Raw genomic sequence first — 17,538 nt, 5'->3', positions numbered from 1 at the left:
CTTCGCTGCTGTAAACGACGGTTCAGGTCATCTTTTATACCGTTCTGCATTCACTTGTATAACAATTCCCCACTGGGTGTAAGGAAACTATTCCAGGACACTGTGCTATAATGTATACATTTTTCACATCCATCCCATCCTGTGCAATATTGTGCATACAACGCATACTAACAGTTTCGCTGCATGTTAAATTCATACCAGGTGTATTTAATTCAATGTCATTATTTATTTACTGCCACTGCAATACTTTTCCTTTTGCACTAGTTCTGTGGCTGCTGCTAATTAATATTGGTTAGTTAATATTGCTTCTGTGACATCTATCTGTCAATCTATCTATCTATCTATATATCTATCTATCTAACTATCTATATATATATATATATATATATATATATGTGTATATATATATATATATATATATATGTGTATATATATATATATATATATATATATATTTATCTATCTATTTACATCTGTAAATTAGGAAACAAAACATTTGGATGTCCTCCATTGCAGTAATACTGTACCACTTGTCCTCATGAGGTTTGCAGGTGTGCTGCAGCCTATTCCAGCTGACTTTGAGCAAGGGGCAGGGTACACCCTGAACTGGTGGCCAGTCAGTCGCAGGGCACATACAGTATAGAAAATCAACCGTTAACACTCACCTTCACTCCAGTGGACAATTAAGAGTCTTATAATCAACGATAATAATGTTTTTGGAAAGTGGGAGAAACCGGAGTACACGGAGAAAATCCACACAAGCACACAGAGAACATGCAAACTCCACACAGGAAGACCAGGGGCCGAGATTCGAACCCCAAACCTGTGTGGCAAACGTGCTAACCGCGTGTCCGTCGTGCTGCCCTCTTTCAGTTCATTTTGAAGCTATTCACATATGGTAGCTATGCTCCTAAAATATTCATTTAAGTGAACCAACCCATGGAATAATTGCTTTGAGTATCCCCTCTCGTCAGTCCTTCTAATTGCAGCAACCTTTGAAACAAACGCCACAATTAATGTTGGTAATTGGCACATTTGCTTTATTTTGAAAACAGACATTGAAACCATTTGTAATTTATTTATTTTTTCTTCACAAGTTGGAACTCTTTGTTAGGTTGAAACTGGACATTGCACTCACTGGAATATAGGAAAGGTTTTTTGTTTGTTTGTTTGCTCATTTGTGTGTTAATCTTTTTTTTATGTATTTTTCTTAACATCTGTTAAGAGTTTTATCCCAATTCATATAAACTGTCATGACAACACCAAAGACATCAAAAAGAAGCCGCCACACCTCTTAAGTTTCTGTAAATGCGAAAAAAGTTCCTCTCAGAGGGAGAGTTCCCATCATGCATCTGGTTCGATGGTTCATGCTACTGCTCTCGTATTTGGTTGGCAGAATATAAATTTTCATGTAATAATACTACGGCATATTTCTAAAGTTTATTATATGATCACAGCATTTCAATGGCAACAGGTCCTTTTCTGCAAATGAGGGTAAAGACAGTTTGTAAAAGGTGTGTTATTCAAACTTGAATGACTCAAGCAGAGAAGAGTGTGAGTAATAGTATTGTCCTATATGTTGTAGTATGCAGCGCCCCAACTGGAAATGGTACACATTTAAGTTTACATTCTTTTGATATCATGTGTTTTCAATACACTTGTTTTATGTTTTCGATACACTTGTACTGTATGGAAAACTTGAGTTGCATGTTAAAACCAGCTTTTATGTGCGTGCACTGGTAGGAGTACAGATTTTGTCTGCAATGTGTAAGAAAGGGCATTGCAAAGCAAATAAAGTTGAATTCATTTGCTATGCATATTAAAAGTGTACATATCCAGTTGGGCGTTTAATAATCCACAGCCAAACCCTCTACAATACGTAGCAAGAGATGCTAGAAATCAAATCGTTCTCCTCATCAGCATAACAATCATATTTCAGAATCATCATCAACAACAACAACATCATCACCACATCATCATAGTATAAGCTTGAGCCAAAAAACTTCACACTGGAAACTCCCCCAACATGAGAAAATCATTGCCACACAAAAAATGACAAACAAATAAAAACGGACTGCCTTCACACGGGGAAGACAAAGAGCAACCTTTTTAGATTTTTGTTTTTCTGTTTTTCTTCATTCTCTTAATTCTTCTTTTTGGAGGTTTGACTTTGCCTCAGTCATCCTTGGACTCGGTGGCCTCTGCGGCTGCATCTACTGGGGTATCGCCCTCTGCTTTAGACTCCTCCGCAGCATCTGGGAGAAAGAGGGGACGAGAGGTAGCAAATCAAATACAGAGAAGGGCAAAAAAGGAGGCTGAAAAATGAACCAGCGAAAGAGTTTTCCCATCAGGGCCTAGAATAATTATAAGACTCTATCTGGCCCTTAGAGATACTGAGCCTAAAAAAATGGAGTCAAAGACTATTCTCACTGAGTCAAAGTGTGAGTTCACACATAAACGCTCAGTGTGTGAGCCAGAAAGTGCCATGTCTGAAGATATATCACATAGACTGTAAATAATGAGAAGAGGACTTGGGCCCCTTGAAATATTTAAACTGAGAGTACCCCAACCTGTCATATCTGATATTATGTGATGGTCTCAGGGTAAACCACTAACAGAAACATCTAAAGTCGATACTTTATGTATGTATAATAATCATTCGTCGCGAAACATGTTATTTCCTTGCTGTGACAATCATTTTAAGCAGTGTAGTACTCATAAACTTACAAAATGTGGGCTTCTGTGGTGTGAAATGCTTGCTAAATAGTTCCTAACAACACCCCGACCTTATGCAACTCACGGAAACTAACCGGAGACGTCATAGGCCACTCTACAATGAGATCACCCTGTTTTAATAGAAGTACAGACATCGAAGGATGACATCATTGCATTAGAAACCGGGAAGATGTCGTGTGGTGTGCGTGTATGCGTGTGTACCCTTCAGAGGCTGTGTGAAGGGGGGAAAGGGAACAAGAGAAGCAGAGTGATCATGTGTAAGTGCTTATACATTGTTTAAGTGTGGATATGACTCAAGACGTTATGCGTCGTATAACTTACAGGTAGCATGTAAGAAGCATGTGAGCGCAGTCTGACTCGAGTCCAATAAAATTGATCCAGTGATTGCAGATGAGCTCCCTGTCATCGTGAGTGTTTTCTTGGGGTGGTCTTTTATTTGAAGTAAGCATCCAACCAGCTACACCACTTCTCCTAATTTGGGTTCATTTTGGGATTTAAGGTGAGAGGCTGGGCACCGCCTGGACTCGTCACCAGTCACAAGGTTAACATAGAGAGAAGCCACCCATTCACACTCACATTCAAGTCAAGTCAAGTCTAGGGGGTCTAGGGGGGGTATAGTTGGTTGGCCCCCAAAATGCTCAAAGCCCTGAGTGCTTGTGTGGGTTGTTGCCATGTACTTCAGGCTTCCATCAACATTCCATAAACATGCATGTTAGGTTGTGTGTCCTGCGATTGGCTGGCAACCAGTTCAGGGTGTACCCCACCTCTCGCCCAAACTTAGCCAGGGTAGGCTGCAGCTGACCCGTGAGGACAAGCACTATAGCAAATGTTTTGAACCCCCAACCTAAGAACTGTCAGGCGGCTGTGCTAACCCAGGGGTGCAAACTCATTTTTGTCACGGGCCACATCGTAGTTATGACTTCCCTCGGAGGGCCGCTACAACTGTGAACCCATATAAATGAAAGATGACCTTATATAATGCAATTAAATACAGTATACACAACACATTGATGAATAACCAGTTTTGAAATCAGAAGCCTATAAAAACGTGTTTTTCGACTATTACATTTCTTTTCAAAGTGGGATTGGTCACAAAAAAAAAATGCTTGCAAATATCTCAATGGTATTACACCAGAACACAATGAGCCGGATCTGGCCCCCGGCCCACCGGTTTGATAGCAGTGTGCTAACCACTCAATCACCGTGCTGCCCACAACATAATATATCAAGAAAAATAATTCATGTTTAAAAAGAAGAATATCAACCCAGCTGCCAGTGATAACTAGTTCACTGCCAATTTTGACAGAGAATAATCATAATCATCATCATTTTGGTCATTTTCTGACAGTGTCATCAAATGAAGAAGAACATTTTATGGGATAAAGTGTGTAATTCGTTGATTTAAATGTTGTCTGCTACAATTAATGACAAACAATGTAGACCACCCACATAATCTAGTCAAATGAGGCTTAAATACTTGTATGGTATATTTGTACAAAAGTTATCGATATTACTCCACAAAAAATATTTTCACCAATGCCCTGTACACAGAGATTTTTAACAACTTAACAACTTTTTTTTTTTTTTTTAAATCTTTTCATGTGTGGTGGACTTGGAAATGACCAGCACCACACCTTATAATTATTGAACATGCTTAATATTTTTTTTTTCTCCAGACAAGTGGGCTTTTGCTGGTTTCGGTTGGAAAGGGGTTCAAAATCAACCCAGTTATCCTTATTTCGTGTAGCAGGACTTAAATTCTTTTCATCTAGCAGATGGGGGCTAACAGTTTCGAGTGTGTGACAGACATCCCTGGTGTGGCTCGTGACCGGTAAGGATCATTAATCATTCATTTGAATCAGAACACCTGTTATCTGCGCTCCGCACTATGCAGGCCAGCTATCCCATCGAGGTGGTAACTATGACAACGCAGAGACAGTGCTGCTTGGTGACCTAGATTCAGTGTAGCACTTCAGTTGGTGTGTGTGTGTGTGTGTGTGTGTGTGTGTGTATGTGTCACGCCCCCTCCTATTCCAGACTGAGCATGCTCCATCAACTGTATTGTACCTGTCTGACCCTGAGAGGAGAATCCATGGACCACAAATAGCAGCTCTGAATTCTGGAGTACTGTTTGACTATCTACCAAGATGTTTTTCATGTTTAATAATGAGTAGCAATTTCATTGGGAAGGAAATGTGTGGTGATGTTTGGAGTGTGCTATTCAAACAGCCTTGTGGATTTGGCTAGTAATATAAATCTCATTTTATGATTGAGCCCTAGGAACTCTGCCTAGTAACTAGTGTTGGGGAGTAACTAATTACATGTAACAAGATTGTGTAATTTAATTACAAAATCTATGCAATTGTAATCCATTTAATTACTGGTAGAATATGTGTCATTAAATGTCTTTTGGAAATTTCCATGATTACAGTGTTAGTTACATTCGAAAAATGTGATTGGCTCTCTTCTGGTCATGTGCCATTCTGCTGTAGTATCAAACATGACATAACAGGAAATTTGGAACAGGATTCTAGGGTTTTAATCAACTTTTTTAGAGGAAACACCAAAAGGTCCTTTTGATGCATTCATCAAAATTAAGAAAAGTGATTAAAATGTAATCAAATGTAACTAATTACATTACTTTGAGAAAGTAATTGAAATAGTTACGCTGCTATTACATTTTCAGCAGGTTAACTTGGAAATGTAACCAACTTCATTTCCAAAGTAATCTACCCAACACTTTTAGTAACAAAAGTGTGATATTTTCTTTTTTGTTTTTTTTTCTTATTCATGATAACAGCATTAGTTATTTCCTGTCTGTTTCTGTTTCTGTTCCCTTTCTGTGCCTTACCTGCATTACGTTGGCCTCTTTTCTAATGTGGTGTGCCAAGGTCTATACAGTATTAGCAAGGACAGGCCTGCCAAGAATCTTTAAATCTTTAAGACATTGCCAAGTGGACGATAGGAAAGCCCATCAAATATTTTTATTGAGCCTTGTAATTGTGGAGTGTCAACGATCATATTAGTCGCTGAACTCAGTAACTCTCTCACAGGTGTTCAAAATGTACCTATGAGCTTTACAATAAGGCAGTAGAACAGTGTTTCGTGTACGTGTGTGTGTGTATTTTTGTTAGTAACAAACATTAACAAAAATAATTCGTACCTTTATCTTTTGTTTGGTCGAGCTCCTCCTTCTCAGCTGCCGCGCTGGCAGCAGCAGGCACGTCGGCTTGTCTGGCCTCCTCCTCTGTCTCCTCAACCTTCTCCTCGACCGTGGCTGTGGTGGGAGTGGGACTCTTGACTGCTGCAGCCGGGGCCTCCACCTCTTTGGGCTTCACTTCAGCTTTCTCCTCGGCCTTCGGCTCCTCTTTGGGGGGCTCGGAGGACGCTGTGGCGGAGACAGCGGCAGGTGCTGCCCCTGTAGGAGACGTTGCCGCTCCCGCAGGAGAGGGAGCGGCGGCTGCTGGTGAGTTAGCAGGCTTTTCTGCCACTGGGCTTTTGGCTTGGCTCGTTTCCTCTTCCTTTTTCCCCTTCTCTTCTGCAGCGTCCCCCTCCTCAGCTGGGGATCCTTCTGCTTTCTTCACCTCCTCGCCACCTTCTGTCGCTTCTTCTGCAGCAGCAGGATTGTCTCCATCCTTCTCGTCCTCTCCATCTTTCATCTTTTTCCGAGTTATGTGTCCACGGAAGCTGGCCTGTATTTTGGTCGCAGCCTTGTGAGCCTTGTCTTCAGGTTTGTTGGTGGTCCCATCCTGTTCAATCTTCTGGTCCACATCCTCATTTTTCTCCACCTGGTCACCAAGAAAGAAGCTATATTGAAATATACTGGGGAGGAAAATATTTGGTGACCAGCATGGAAATGTTAAAAAATCAAATCAAATCAAATAAAAATAAATCAAGTATTCTATACAGTGGTGGAGCATATTGTCATGCTGGCATACCTTATTATTTACCTTATAGGTAAATAATGAATTTAGTTGAAAGTTCAGAGGAGACAAAGGGCTACAGGTAAATGCTTTAAAAATGAAAAAAGGACAGGTGTTAGTGAACTGGAAAATTGATAAGCCTGATGTAGACGTACTGGACATGTTGGGTCAAGCTTCCGGGGCTAGATCAGAAAAAAAATGCAAGTGTAAGACGGGATGAGGACCATGGTTAGGAGAAGGACAAGGAGTTATTAAAAGCGCACCATCATATTACCTTTGGTTACTGGATCCAAAGTTGTCCATCAAATAGAGGGTTGTGTTATGAGTCATTTAATCATCTAATGAAAAGAAATCAAATTAAATAAAGGAAAAAATGATGAGCACTGAAAATGCAAAACAAAATGTTACAGTACATTCAAAATAAATAAGCAAACAAATTTAAGTTAAATATTCTTTAAACCAATCAAAAGCATCTAATGTACACATTAAAAAATGGGAATAAGCAACATCAAGCAAACGCAAATTGTACATGCAAGCAGTGCAACATAAGGCCAAATGATAAAGATGCAGAATCAATTGATTGTTTTGTTCATTGTTGTTTTCTTTTTATTGATTGATTGAGTCTGTCCAGTTAGCAATGATTTGTAAGAAGTAAGAAGCTGATTTTACAATTTCATGTGCTATTTAATACCATTGTGAATCATGGAAAATTATGGAAATGACAAACAGTAAACAGTCCAACTTAGCTAGAGATAAGGCATCTTTATGATGTACACTTAACATTCCCTAATGTCCTCTAAATGAAAACAAAATCCAATATTAAAGTTGCTCTCAAAATAATAAGTCGATCTCCTTTGTTTGGATAAGGAAAAGTTTTCTATGACTCCATCTCATTGTGGCTGCTAGGGAACCAGCCGCCTGCTTCCATTTCCTCAGCATACACTAACCGTGTCCCTTCCAACCATCATTGGTTACCTTGGCAACCAGAGTGCTAACTCATCACAGTGCTGTCTGCTGGTTGATGCAATGAAAGACTGCCCTGATCGGCAGTGTACCTGACCTCTTGTCAGCCAGTAGGCGCTCGTAAATCAGGGGGTGCAATCAGCTTGGCTAAGTAGGGCTTCTGTGCGAGGTAGTGTCAGAGTGCAGTGGGGGTGGGGGTGGGGCGCGGGGTCAAGACGGGGTGGGAGTTCTTTTTTGATATCGCTTCCATCAGTCTAATGTTGCATTGGAGGTCATCACTTAAGGCAAACGAACGTGAACAAAAAAACTGACCACCATGTCAAAATGCATCAGACCAGTTTCCTGATCCTCTTTTATGAGGTCATTGCAATGCATAGAGGGCTGAAGTAAGACAACGGCGTCAGTATGCTAGCACATCTGCGTGACATGATTTAGGAGCTGCAGGCCCTAAAACCCACATGTCATCTTCAGGGTCACTGTGTCAGCTCAATATTGCAGCAGCGACGACAAGGTGCAGCTGCGCATCTACAGTATATTCACATTCGGGCCCACGGGTCCAGAGGGTGTAAATCCTGCCTCTGATCGGCCACTTCTTAATACAAACCATCTCACGCCATTTAGCTCGGTGAAATTAAAAATATTACACAAAGCTCAGGATAGCGGCTGTACATGCAGTATCTTGCTTTGCGATAAGATGAAGTAGTACTGCTAGCCACCAGCATACGCTGTGTGTAATATGCAAGGCTCCCGATGACTTATTGGGCCTTTTATTACGACTGAGCTCATTGGTGCTTACAATTGCCAAAATTTGACCCGAGCACTTAACTCGAAACAGAATTACTTACTGGCTGCGTACGATGAATCAGGGAGCGAAAGAGACAACGGACGAGGGTGTCTGGGAATATGGCGGCATGACATCATTATTGGACCGGAGGGGGTTGTCGGCTACTTTGGAGATTAGGGTGTGTGAGTGCAAATGTAATAACGTGCCAGCAGTGATCTCATATGAGTTTATGAGGATGAAGGGGAAGCTCATCATCCTGGTTTGACCGCGTTTGTGCCATCATCACTTGCATTATTGATACCGATTTGTTTGTTTCCGTTTCAAAATGCTAAACTTGCGGATAGTTTTACTTTTCTATGGACTTTTATGATTTAGTGCAGGGATAATTGATCAAACCTGGGATCAATTATACAACACACTAGCAATAAATGATTAACCTAGTGATTTAAAAAAAACATGTACTCGGTGTCTCACATTTAGTGTATACTACCTCAAAAAAGCCTCACTGCAAATTTGCTTCTTGTGACTGTTAATTGAACCCTGGTCACGTCCCCTCCTGCGGGCACTATTCCCCCCTGTATCTGTGCGGCACACATTTTCATTCAGAAATCCAGCTGCACCGCCCGTAGGTACAAGCAGACCACTCCCGTCACTTCACACTCGACCACCGCTTTACGCTGATGATTTAGCACTGGGATAACATGTTTGCATTTTCAATTTAATCAAAGGAATGTTTTTATGTGGCCTCTAGTTTTTCCTGACTAAAAATGCTTCGTGTTACGTAGCTGCGTCCCATCCACAATGTAGGTTGCAGCAATTAAGAGCAATATGAATATCTTGATTTTCATTACAATTATGCAATCTGATGCTGGAAGATTACAAGACGATTACACTACAGCGGGTGACAAGTAAACAGTCATTCTCTCGTGTAGAAATTAAATGCACAACATTGACCAAATGAACCGCCTGACTTAGTCCTGCAATAAATGTCAGAATTTGTTGAGCACAAAATCTGACCACCGGATGTGTCTATTACTTCTGCAGTCTGTCGCGCTCTCTGTCCGCCTCTGCCCTTGGGTGGGCACCGGCTGTCGTGAGAACCACACCCAGAGTCACTGGCTATAGCTCTATAAGCACAGACGCGAGCGCACGAATACACACACAGGCACCCCATCCCCCCAACGGTGACACAGTAGCAATCCGCCACCTTCTCAGTGTCTCGTTGCCAGTGCCATTAGGGACTTGTTTCACAAAGGTGGAGGATAGGATGGGACATGAAGCTGAAGGATGGTTGCTCTGCCACAGAGACACTTCTCACAAAAATGTTCGCATTAGGTACGTGGTTGAACCTTTTTCCACCATGCTACTCAGTCCAGCTGAGTGCAACACCCACGATTCCCTTTTTTCTTTTTTTTTCTTTTTTCACGGGATTAAAAAACATCAAGTATATCTTTTTAATTTGTGAATATTAGATATTTCTGACAGACCTGTCATGTGCTCTCTAGAACAAAGTGCCTGTTTGATTTGAGTTACTGATGGTGAAATGATCCAGACAGCAAGCGGCACAAACCACTGCTGAACATCTGCCCCTTGCTGTCTGTGCTGTCTTCTCTTTCTGGCCACAGCAGCTAGCCTTCCATTTGCTCTCTTTCTCTCTCTGTCTCTCTCTCTCGCTCTCTCTCTCTCTCCTCTCCCTGTCTCGCTCGCCCAGGCAGACTCAGCGTAGCACCACACCCTTATTGCCAACTATCTCCTGCAGATGAGTCTAGGGCGGTTCAGGTGGCCGCCATCGCCGCGCCACCCCTCCTTTTTGGCCAGCAATCAGTGAGCGATGTTACAGGACGTACGGCTTCTTTTGCGACGAAGCTCGGCGGCAACTAATATGCGACCATATGCCAGCATCGTTGCATCCTCTGGAGCAGCCTTTAATTCAATTACACCGACTCTCTGTCTGAACAAAGGCTCTGCAATCGCCACTGATCTGACAAGGGAGCGAGGGATGAGCAGAGCTGCAGGTGGGGGAGGAGAGGAGCTGGAGGAAAAGGATGGCTGGACACGATGTGGTGGCCACAGGAGAATGGAAGAACAGGCAATGTGGGCTGTGGCTTACGCTACAGCTAAATCCTTGAGCACAGTTTAAGAGGCGATAAGAATCATACATGGCGGGTAGGTCTTATGGTTTGAAAGTGGAGGCAGACATGACAGGCAGGTGTGGTCTAGGTATGAAGATTAACACTAAAAAAGGTGGTGGGCGGAGCTGAGAAGAAGCTATTAGGTTAAATTTGATTCATGTTGGAATTGTAATGGGACCCGGGCCAGAAAGAGACCTGGACACTGAAACCGAATCCAACTTTTTCCACGCAAAAATATAGGTTTGAGTTGCAGGCATATCCAAAGACAAAAGAAGAAGCTGGAATCCACAGTCACTCCCATAGCACATAATGCTTCACTATAGCGGCACCCACTGCAACAATTGTTCAGGGGGGAAAAAATAACACAGTTGCCATCCGTCCAGCAAAGCAGGGGTATGGAGATGCCTAAATTGTATGTTCATCCCAGCAGTGGCACTCAAGCATGAAGCAGGCTGCAGTGGAGAAAGCTGGCAAAAAAAAAAAAGCCGGTGCCTCACCCACCACATGGCTGCAGTGTGCAGCATGCCGGCTTTTTAACCCCTCCATGTTTCCCCACCTCCTCCAACCGTCATCCCTCATTCTGCCACCACCAGTTTCATTTCCTTTTCTGCCTTCCTGCACCCACTCCATCTCCCTTACATTCCCCCATACATTAGGTCTCATTGAAATCGTTATTTTACCTGCACCTCTTTCTGTGCTCCTCCCTTTTTATGCATCTCCAGCACACTGAAAATGTTCAGCTAGGGACTCCAGCTACTGTTTCTTATGATTCTTGCTGCCTCCCTCGCTGTCTTCTGCCTTTTCTGCTCTTCTTTCAGCTGTCATGCCTTACTTAATTTCTGTCTTCTGCCTGCCACAGTCAATATGACTCATCCATCAATTAATTAAGCAATCAAGTGCCATCCAAATCTAGTATTCCATGAGTCCGATAAAAGTGCATTCACGTGTGATTTACGATGGCGGAGGAGAAATGATTCTTGTCACTCGAAACAGAAACTATCCCCACAATGGCTTGTCCGCTGGTGAGCACCTCTTTCTCATCCACTATTTGGATCCACCCATTTCCATGCAGCACCTTGTCTGTCTTTTTTTTTTTTTTTTTTTTTTTAATTCTACCGAGCACCACCCTTTCACACCCTTTAAATGAGTGCACACTTCATCGTACCCTCCACTGGCAGCATCCACTCATAGAGCTGGAGGGCTATAATAATCTATTTAGAGTCATTTATTCCCATTGTAATCCCCCAAGGCCGCTGACATGATGGTGCTGCTCACTAACTCTGCACCCCACCCTTTTTTTTCCCTCCTCCTCACTGTGGAACTGTACTTTTTTGGGTGTTACCCACTTATTCTCAAGACAATAGAATGTACGATTTAATCGTCCTGTCAAGGCGTCAGTTAGGAACGCGCTAAAGTTTGCTGCAATTTATATGAACAATGGTGGATTGCGGCGAGCTCTTGAATTAACGAGGGTTGAGAATACAGAAGCTATCAAGTGCCCCTCGATATTCTTTCACTTTTAACAAGTGCATGATCAATAAGAGCGGGATGCCACTTCAGATCAAATTACAGTCTTCGACAGCAAATACAGTACGAGGGCTGAGCGGCATGGTAGCGGCATCCATTCATGGAGGACAATCACATCCACAAGGCGTGTCTGCGCTCTCTGTAGAGAAACCACTACGAAGACAAACTGGGTCCCCAAGTCCAAGTAATTTGCATCGACATCTTGTAGAACCCCCGACAGACAGCCAAGGAACACTCTCGGAGTTCAAAGTTGAGATGCAGCATTTTTGTCACAAGATAGAGCTGAAATTGAAATGGGTAAAGCAAATGAGACCAGATTACCGGTTTGGTTCTTCTTATGCAGCACAGCATAGTTGTTGTCGTAGAATCCTCCCTTTTTCTTCTCTGCTTCTTTCTTTCCCTTTTCCTTCTTTTCTCTTCTTCTCTCACCCCTCTCTCTCTCCCTCTCTCTCGCTCGAATTTGTGCACACACACACACACTTTCTCTCTCTCTCTCTCTCTCTCTCTCTCTCTCTCTCTCTCGCTCTCTCTGGCTGTATCAACAGCTATGCTGCCCAGTGCATTTACTCTTACCAGTCTGCACATACACGCTCACTTCAGTCAGTCTGCCTGGTTGCACCTCTCTCTTGCTCGCTCTCTCTCTCTCTTGCTCTCTCTCTCTCTCTCTTTGCGTGACAATGACTACAAGCCCGCCCTTTAAAACCCCACCCTTTGCCTAACCCCTTCCATCCCTCTGTCCTTCCTTCACACTATCCCCCACTTCCTTTTTAATCGCTTCTCACTCGTCCCCACCACCTATCTTAAATCAGACCTCCTCTTTTTTTTACATCTTCTCCTTTGCCTCCTCCTCCCCTTTCAGGCAAGCTACAGCAAAACCCTGACCCCACCTGCAATAATAAGGCCAAGACAAGTCAGGGCAGTGTTTTCCTTAACAAATGTTATTTTAATATTTTTTTTTATATTGGAGTTCTCCTTTCGATGACACTACTCCTTTTCACGCAAGAAGGCTTCTTTTTTTTCTCAATAGAGGCTTTTGCAAATGGATTGTGCCTTTTCTTCTTGTACAGGCTGCCTCTCAGGCTATGTACAATGCACTCTGTGGATCTCAGATTAGTGTTAGCTCAACATCCAAATTGCCAAGGCAATGCCGAAAGGATGTTTTCTGGAACCGCCAGCAGCTGCACTTGCCAGTAGAGAAATGTGAAAGTGAGCAGTGATGATACCTCATGCATGCATGAATACACGCAGAGCGCTCTCAGGACACGTCACCCGTACCAGCACCCCACCAACCCAGCCCCCATGCCCAGTGCGCTGTTCTCATGGAAACACAAGCAGATAGACTTGGAGAGCAGAGGAGGAGGAGTGAGTTTGTGTGCGTGTGAGTGAGAAAGAGAGAGAAAAGGATGAAGGTAGGAGAAGGATGCAAGAGGGCCGGGTGTGGCAGACTTATCCCCCTCTTTCCCCTATTTTGTTTCCCTCCCACTCAGCTCACATTTTGCACAAGAGTCTCATTTAAAGTGCTTTCATTTACCCCCACAACTATATTTATAATCATTAGCATACAGTAAGGTGGGCAAACACCAATTCTTTGTTTGTCTTTCATAACACCACAAACTAACACTGTAGTGTCACATGAGTCCCCAACCCCCGCTCCGACACGACTGAGTACCAGCAGATGCTAGACACAAAAAGGAGTGAGGCATTAAACAAGTTGTGCTATTCATCTTCTCTTTTACGGGAAGAATCCAGATACATGTCACTGAGGGGAAAGTATTGACCTGCGGCCCTGAGCCACAGCCTTCCCTCTTGTTGCTATAGCATTGCCACACAAGTCCGGCACTATCACGTTGGTCTTCTACATCACCATTGTGTGTCATATTCTTAAAGAGATTGTGTGACACATATACTGTAATGCATCATCTTTCCAAGGACTCATTTCTTTACAGTCCACAGTAGGCACGTGCACACATAGACCGCAAGTGGTGCTCAAGCACCTACCCTTTTGCCATAGATGACAAATAGGCCGGTTTTGCTGTAGCCTTTTTTGTCTTCATTCATCAATATTTAAAAAAAGCTCTCTGTCATCAATTCCATCCAAAGTGTCTTGATATTTGAGGGCCATTTATTTGATGCCTTTTGAGAACTCCCTCCCACCTTAATTTATTTTGGGTTAATCAGAGGCACTTTAAATGGTGGCGGGTGTGTGTTGACCCCCACTTAACATTGAGTTTGAATGTTATTGCTTAATTCTGAACACACACACATCCCCAATTATTAGAGGGTGTGTGCACTTTTGCAACCACCTTATCTCAGTTGTTTATTTTTACTTCACTTCTCAAATTTGTTTTCAATTAAGTTTTACAGGTTACAGGATAACGAATAGTGGATTTTTTTTATTATTAATCTTGGTCTCGTTTTTGTTCATCACAAAAACCTGATGTTTGTCAATAGTCACCTCCTTTGTTAGTAGTGGTATTAGTATTATTATTGTGTTAACATAAATAAATATATATTGTACTATTTTTTCTTAATTGTATGAATCATTTTGGCAATAGGTACCCTTTTTTGGGGGCCTGACTACCAGTGATGTCAGTAAAGTGCTACAAAATAAACAGTTACAAAGTAACGCGCTACTCCAAAATGCCACCATTTTGAGTAACGAGCAAAGTAACACGTTACTTTTCCTGGGAAAGTTTCTTCTTCAAACCAGCAATAGTTACTTTTGAGTCATCACTGTCTCTCATAGAATTTAACCGTTCACGCAGACCACTCATTTCTCAACAAACAGAAGAAAGCATCGATTCTACAATGCACAGTGACGGTGCAGCACAATAAAAGTGCAAAGAAATGCACAATTTCCCTGTCGCCACACTATTTTTGTTATTTTCCTTAGTACAAAGTGTATTTGATTGTTGTTACTTTTTTATTTACACATTAAGTAGGCAGTTTTACTGACGTGTTAAGCGCACAATGCATTGTGGGTTAATTATTCATACCGAAGTGCGCAGGCATAAATCGGTCATGGAGGGTAAGGACTGTCTCACTGAAGGATTTACAATACTTATCTTAAATAATATTTACAATGAAAAGTGAGGACTTTCAACTTCATCTGTAGTCCGGACTGTGAGCTGGTTTAAAGCGCTGGACGGCTGACGTCACGTAAGTAAGTGCCCCCTCGTAAACCACCCACAGCTTTGCTAGTTAAACACTGGCGTAATCTTGTCACCTTTTCTCGCTCTTCGCATCAGAATTACGATGATGGGAGGAACGGTGTGTGTGTGTGTGTGTGTGTGTGTGTGTGTGTGTCTATATGCCCCCAATTTGAAACCGCCACTCACTTTCACATTTCTGTACATGCACACACAAACGCACGCACACACACACAGTTGCCTTCATGGACTACAATCGGCATCCATCTATCTATCAGTTGTGTGTACCGAGAATGGTGTTCTTGTTTTTTACGTTTCGGTATTTAATGTACTAAGTGGGCATGTCAAGTCTGCGGTAAGTTGCTCATTTAATGTGGCTTCAACTACACTAATATTTAAGTTATTGGTTCATGTTGATGGCATCATTCCCTAATTTGTGTGGCGTACATTACCAAGTCATGGGTACGGTTAAGTTAATGCTTTTTTTGTACTGTGGATAAGTGATATTCTTGGCCGCTGCTGAAAGTAACCAAAAAGTAAAGTTTTTTCTAATCAGTAATCAGTAAAGTAACTCAGTTACTTTTAAGCTCAAGTAAAGTATCAAGTTACTTTTTCAAGGTAACTGTGGCAACACTGCTGAATAACCCCTCCAGCCCCGCCACAATTCTGTGTACATGACTGTTCCACAGACATGTGAAATTGTCAATACACAAAGCACACAAGCATTCAGAACAAGCATGATGTATTAACTAGCTTTAATTGTCGTCATCCGAATGCAATTTGGCACATTGGCTCTAAGACAGCACCAGCACACACATGAACATTGTTTTCCATTTCAAGTGGTCAATCGTACCGACCTATAATCTTTAGATATAAGAGAATTGTTGAATATCTTATGCTAGGCATCTAAAAGCAATTCATCGTGTCCACTTGTCATTTTCAGAAGTGTTTACAGCATCAGCAAAATAGCAAAACACTTCTCACAGTCGATAATATTGTCCGACTTTGAGGGATTGCACTTGTCCAAAGAACAAAATCCAAACATAAGACAAGTCTTGCCAGGCTGATGGTAGAGATAAAGCATCTGTGGCCTGATATTTTCAAACAATCCATATGATCCATTCGTAATAGGCTGACTTGACCCAACCCAGAAATGTATTAATTATCTATTCTCAACTGAGGATTCATTTTCATCATCGATTTTATTATTCAACAACTTGAAGTGGAACAACACAATGTACTCCCTTTCCCATTTTATTTTTACCAACACAACCTTCTATACAGCATTTGGTAACAAAATATTCTCAGTTTATCTGAGTAGTATATATGTTGTCATTCTTCTTACTTTTTGTCTAGTTTGAAATAAAGCAGCAATGTGTGTTGTCACATATATATGCATATTGCAGCCATTTGCTAAAATAAGCTTTCTTTTTTCCCCCTCACTAATGTACACACAGCACCCCATATTGACAGAAAAAAACGGAATTGTTTAAATGTTTGCTGATTTATTAAGAAAAACTGAAATATCACACAGCCATAAGTATTCAGACCCTTTACTCAGTATTTAGTAGAAGCACACATTTGAGCTAATACAGCCAAGAGGTTTTTTTTGGGGAATGATGCAACAAGTTTTTCACACCTGGATTAGGGGATCCTCAAATTCTGTCAGGTTGGATGGTGAACGTTGGTGGGCAGCCATTTTCAGGTCTCTCCAGAGATGCTCAATTAGGTTTAAGTCAGGGCTCTGGCTGGGCCATACGGAGTTGTTCTGAAGCCATGCCTTCGTTATTTTAGCTGTGTGCTTAGGGTCATTGTCTTGTTGGAAGGTAAACCTTCAGTCCAGTCTGAGGTCCTGAGCACGCTGGAGAAGGTTTTCGTCCAGGATTTCCCTGTACTTGGTCGCATTCATCTTTCCTTCAATTGCAACCAGTCGTCCTGCGCCTGCAGCTGAAAAACACCCCCACAGGCGTGATGCTGCGACCACCGTGCTTCACTGTTGGGACTGTATTGGACAGGTGATGAGCAGTGCCTGTTTTTCTCCACACATACTGCTTAGAATTAAGGCCAAAAAGTTCTATCTTGGTCTCATCAGACCAGAGAATCTTATTTCTCACAATCTTGGAGTCCTTCAGGTGTTTGTTTTTTTAGCAAACTCCATGCGGGCTTTCATGTGTTTTGCACTGAGGAGAGGCTTCCGTCGGGCCACTCTGCCATAAAGCCCCGACTGGTGGAGGGCTGCAGGGATGGTTGACTTTCTAGAACTTTCTCCCATCTCCCGAGTGCATCTCTGGAGCTCAGCCACAGTGATCTTTGGGCTCTTCTCC

At 42.2% G+C, this 17,538-nt stretch overlaps 1 protein-coding gene across 1 annotated transcript; it reads right to left on the bottom strand.

The window, feature by feature from the left end:
* Nucleotides 1-1,024: 1,024 nt before the first annotated feature.
* gap43 (growth associated protein 43) lies at nt 1,025-12,710 on the bottom strand. Its single transcript, XM_061681657.1, has 3 exons — nt 12,387-12,710; nt 5,900-6,524; nt 1,025-2,255 (listed from the first exon to the last, which is right to left on the bottom strand). The coding sequence occupies exons 1-3, from the start codon at nt 12,648-12,650 to the stop codon at nt 2,176-2,178; spliced, it is 969 nt and encodes a 322-aa protein (XP_061537641.1). The 5' UTR covers nt 12,651-12,710; the 3' UTR covers nt 1,025-2,175.
* Between the last annotated feature and the right edge of the window lie 4,828 nt (nt 12,711-17,538).

This window comes from Phycodurus eques, chromosome 7, assembly GCF_024500275.1.
Source record: "Phycodurus eques isolate BA_2022a chromosome 7, UOR_Pequ_1.1, whole genome shotgun sequence".
Lineage (NCBI taxonomy): Eukaryota > Metazoa > Chordata > Actinopteri > Syngnathiformes > Syngnathidae > Phycodurus > Phycodurus eques.
This window is presented reverse-complemented; position numbering and strand designations above follow the sequence as displayed.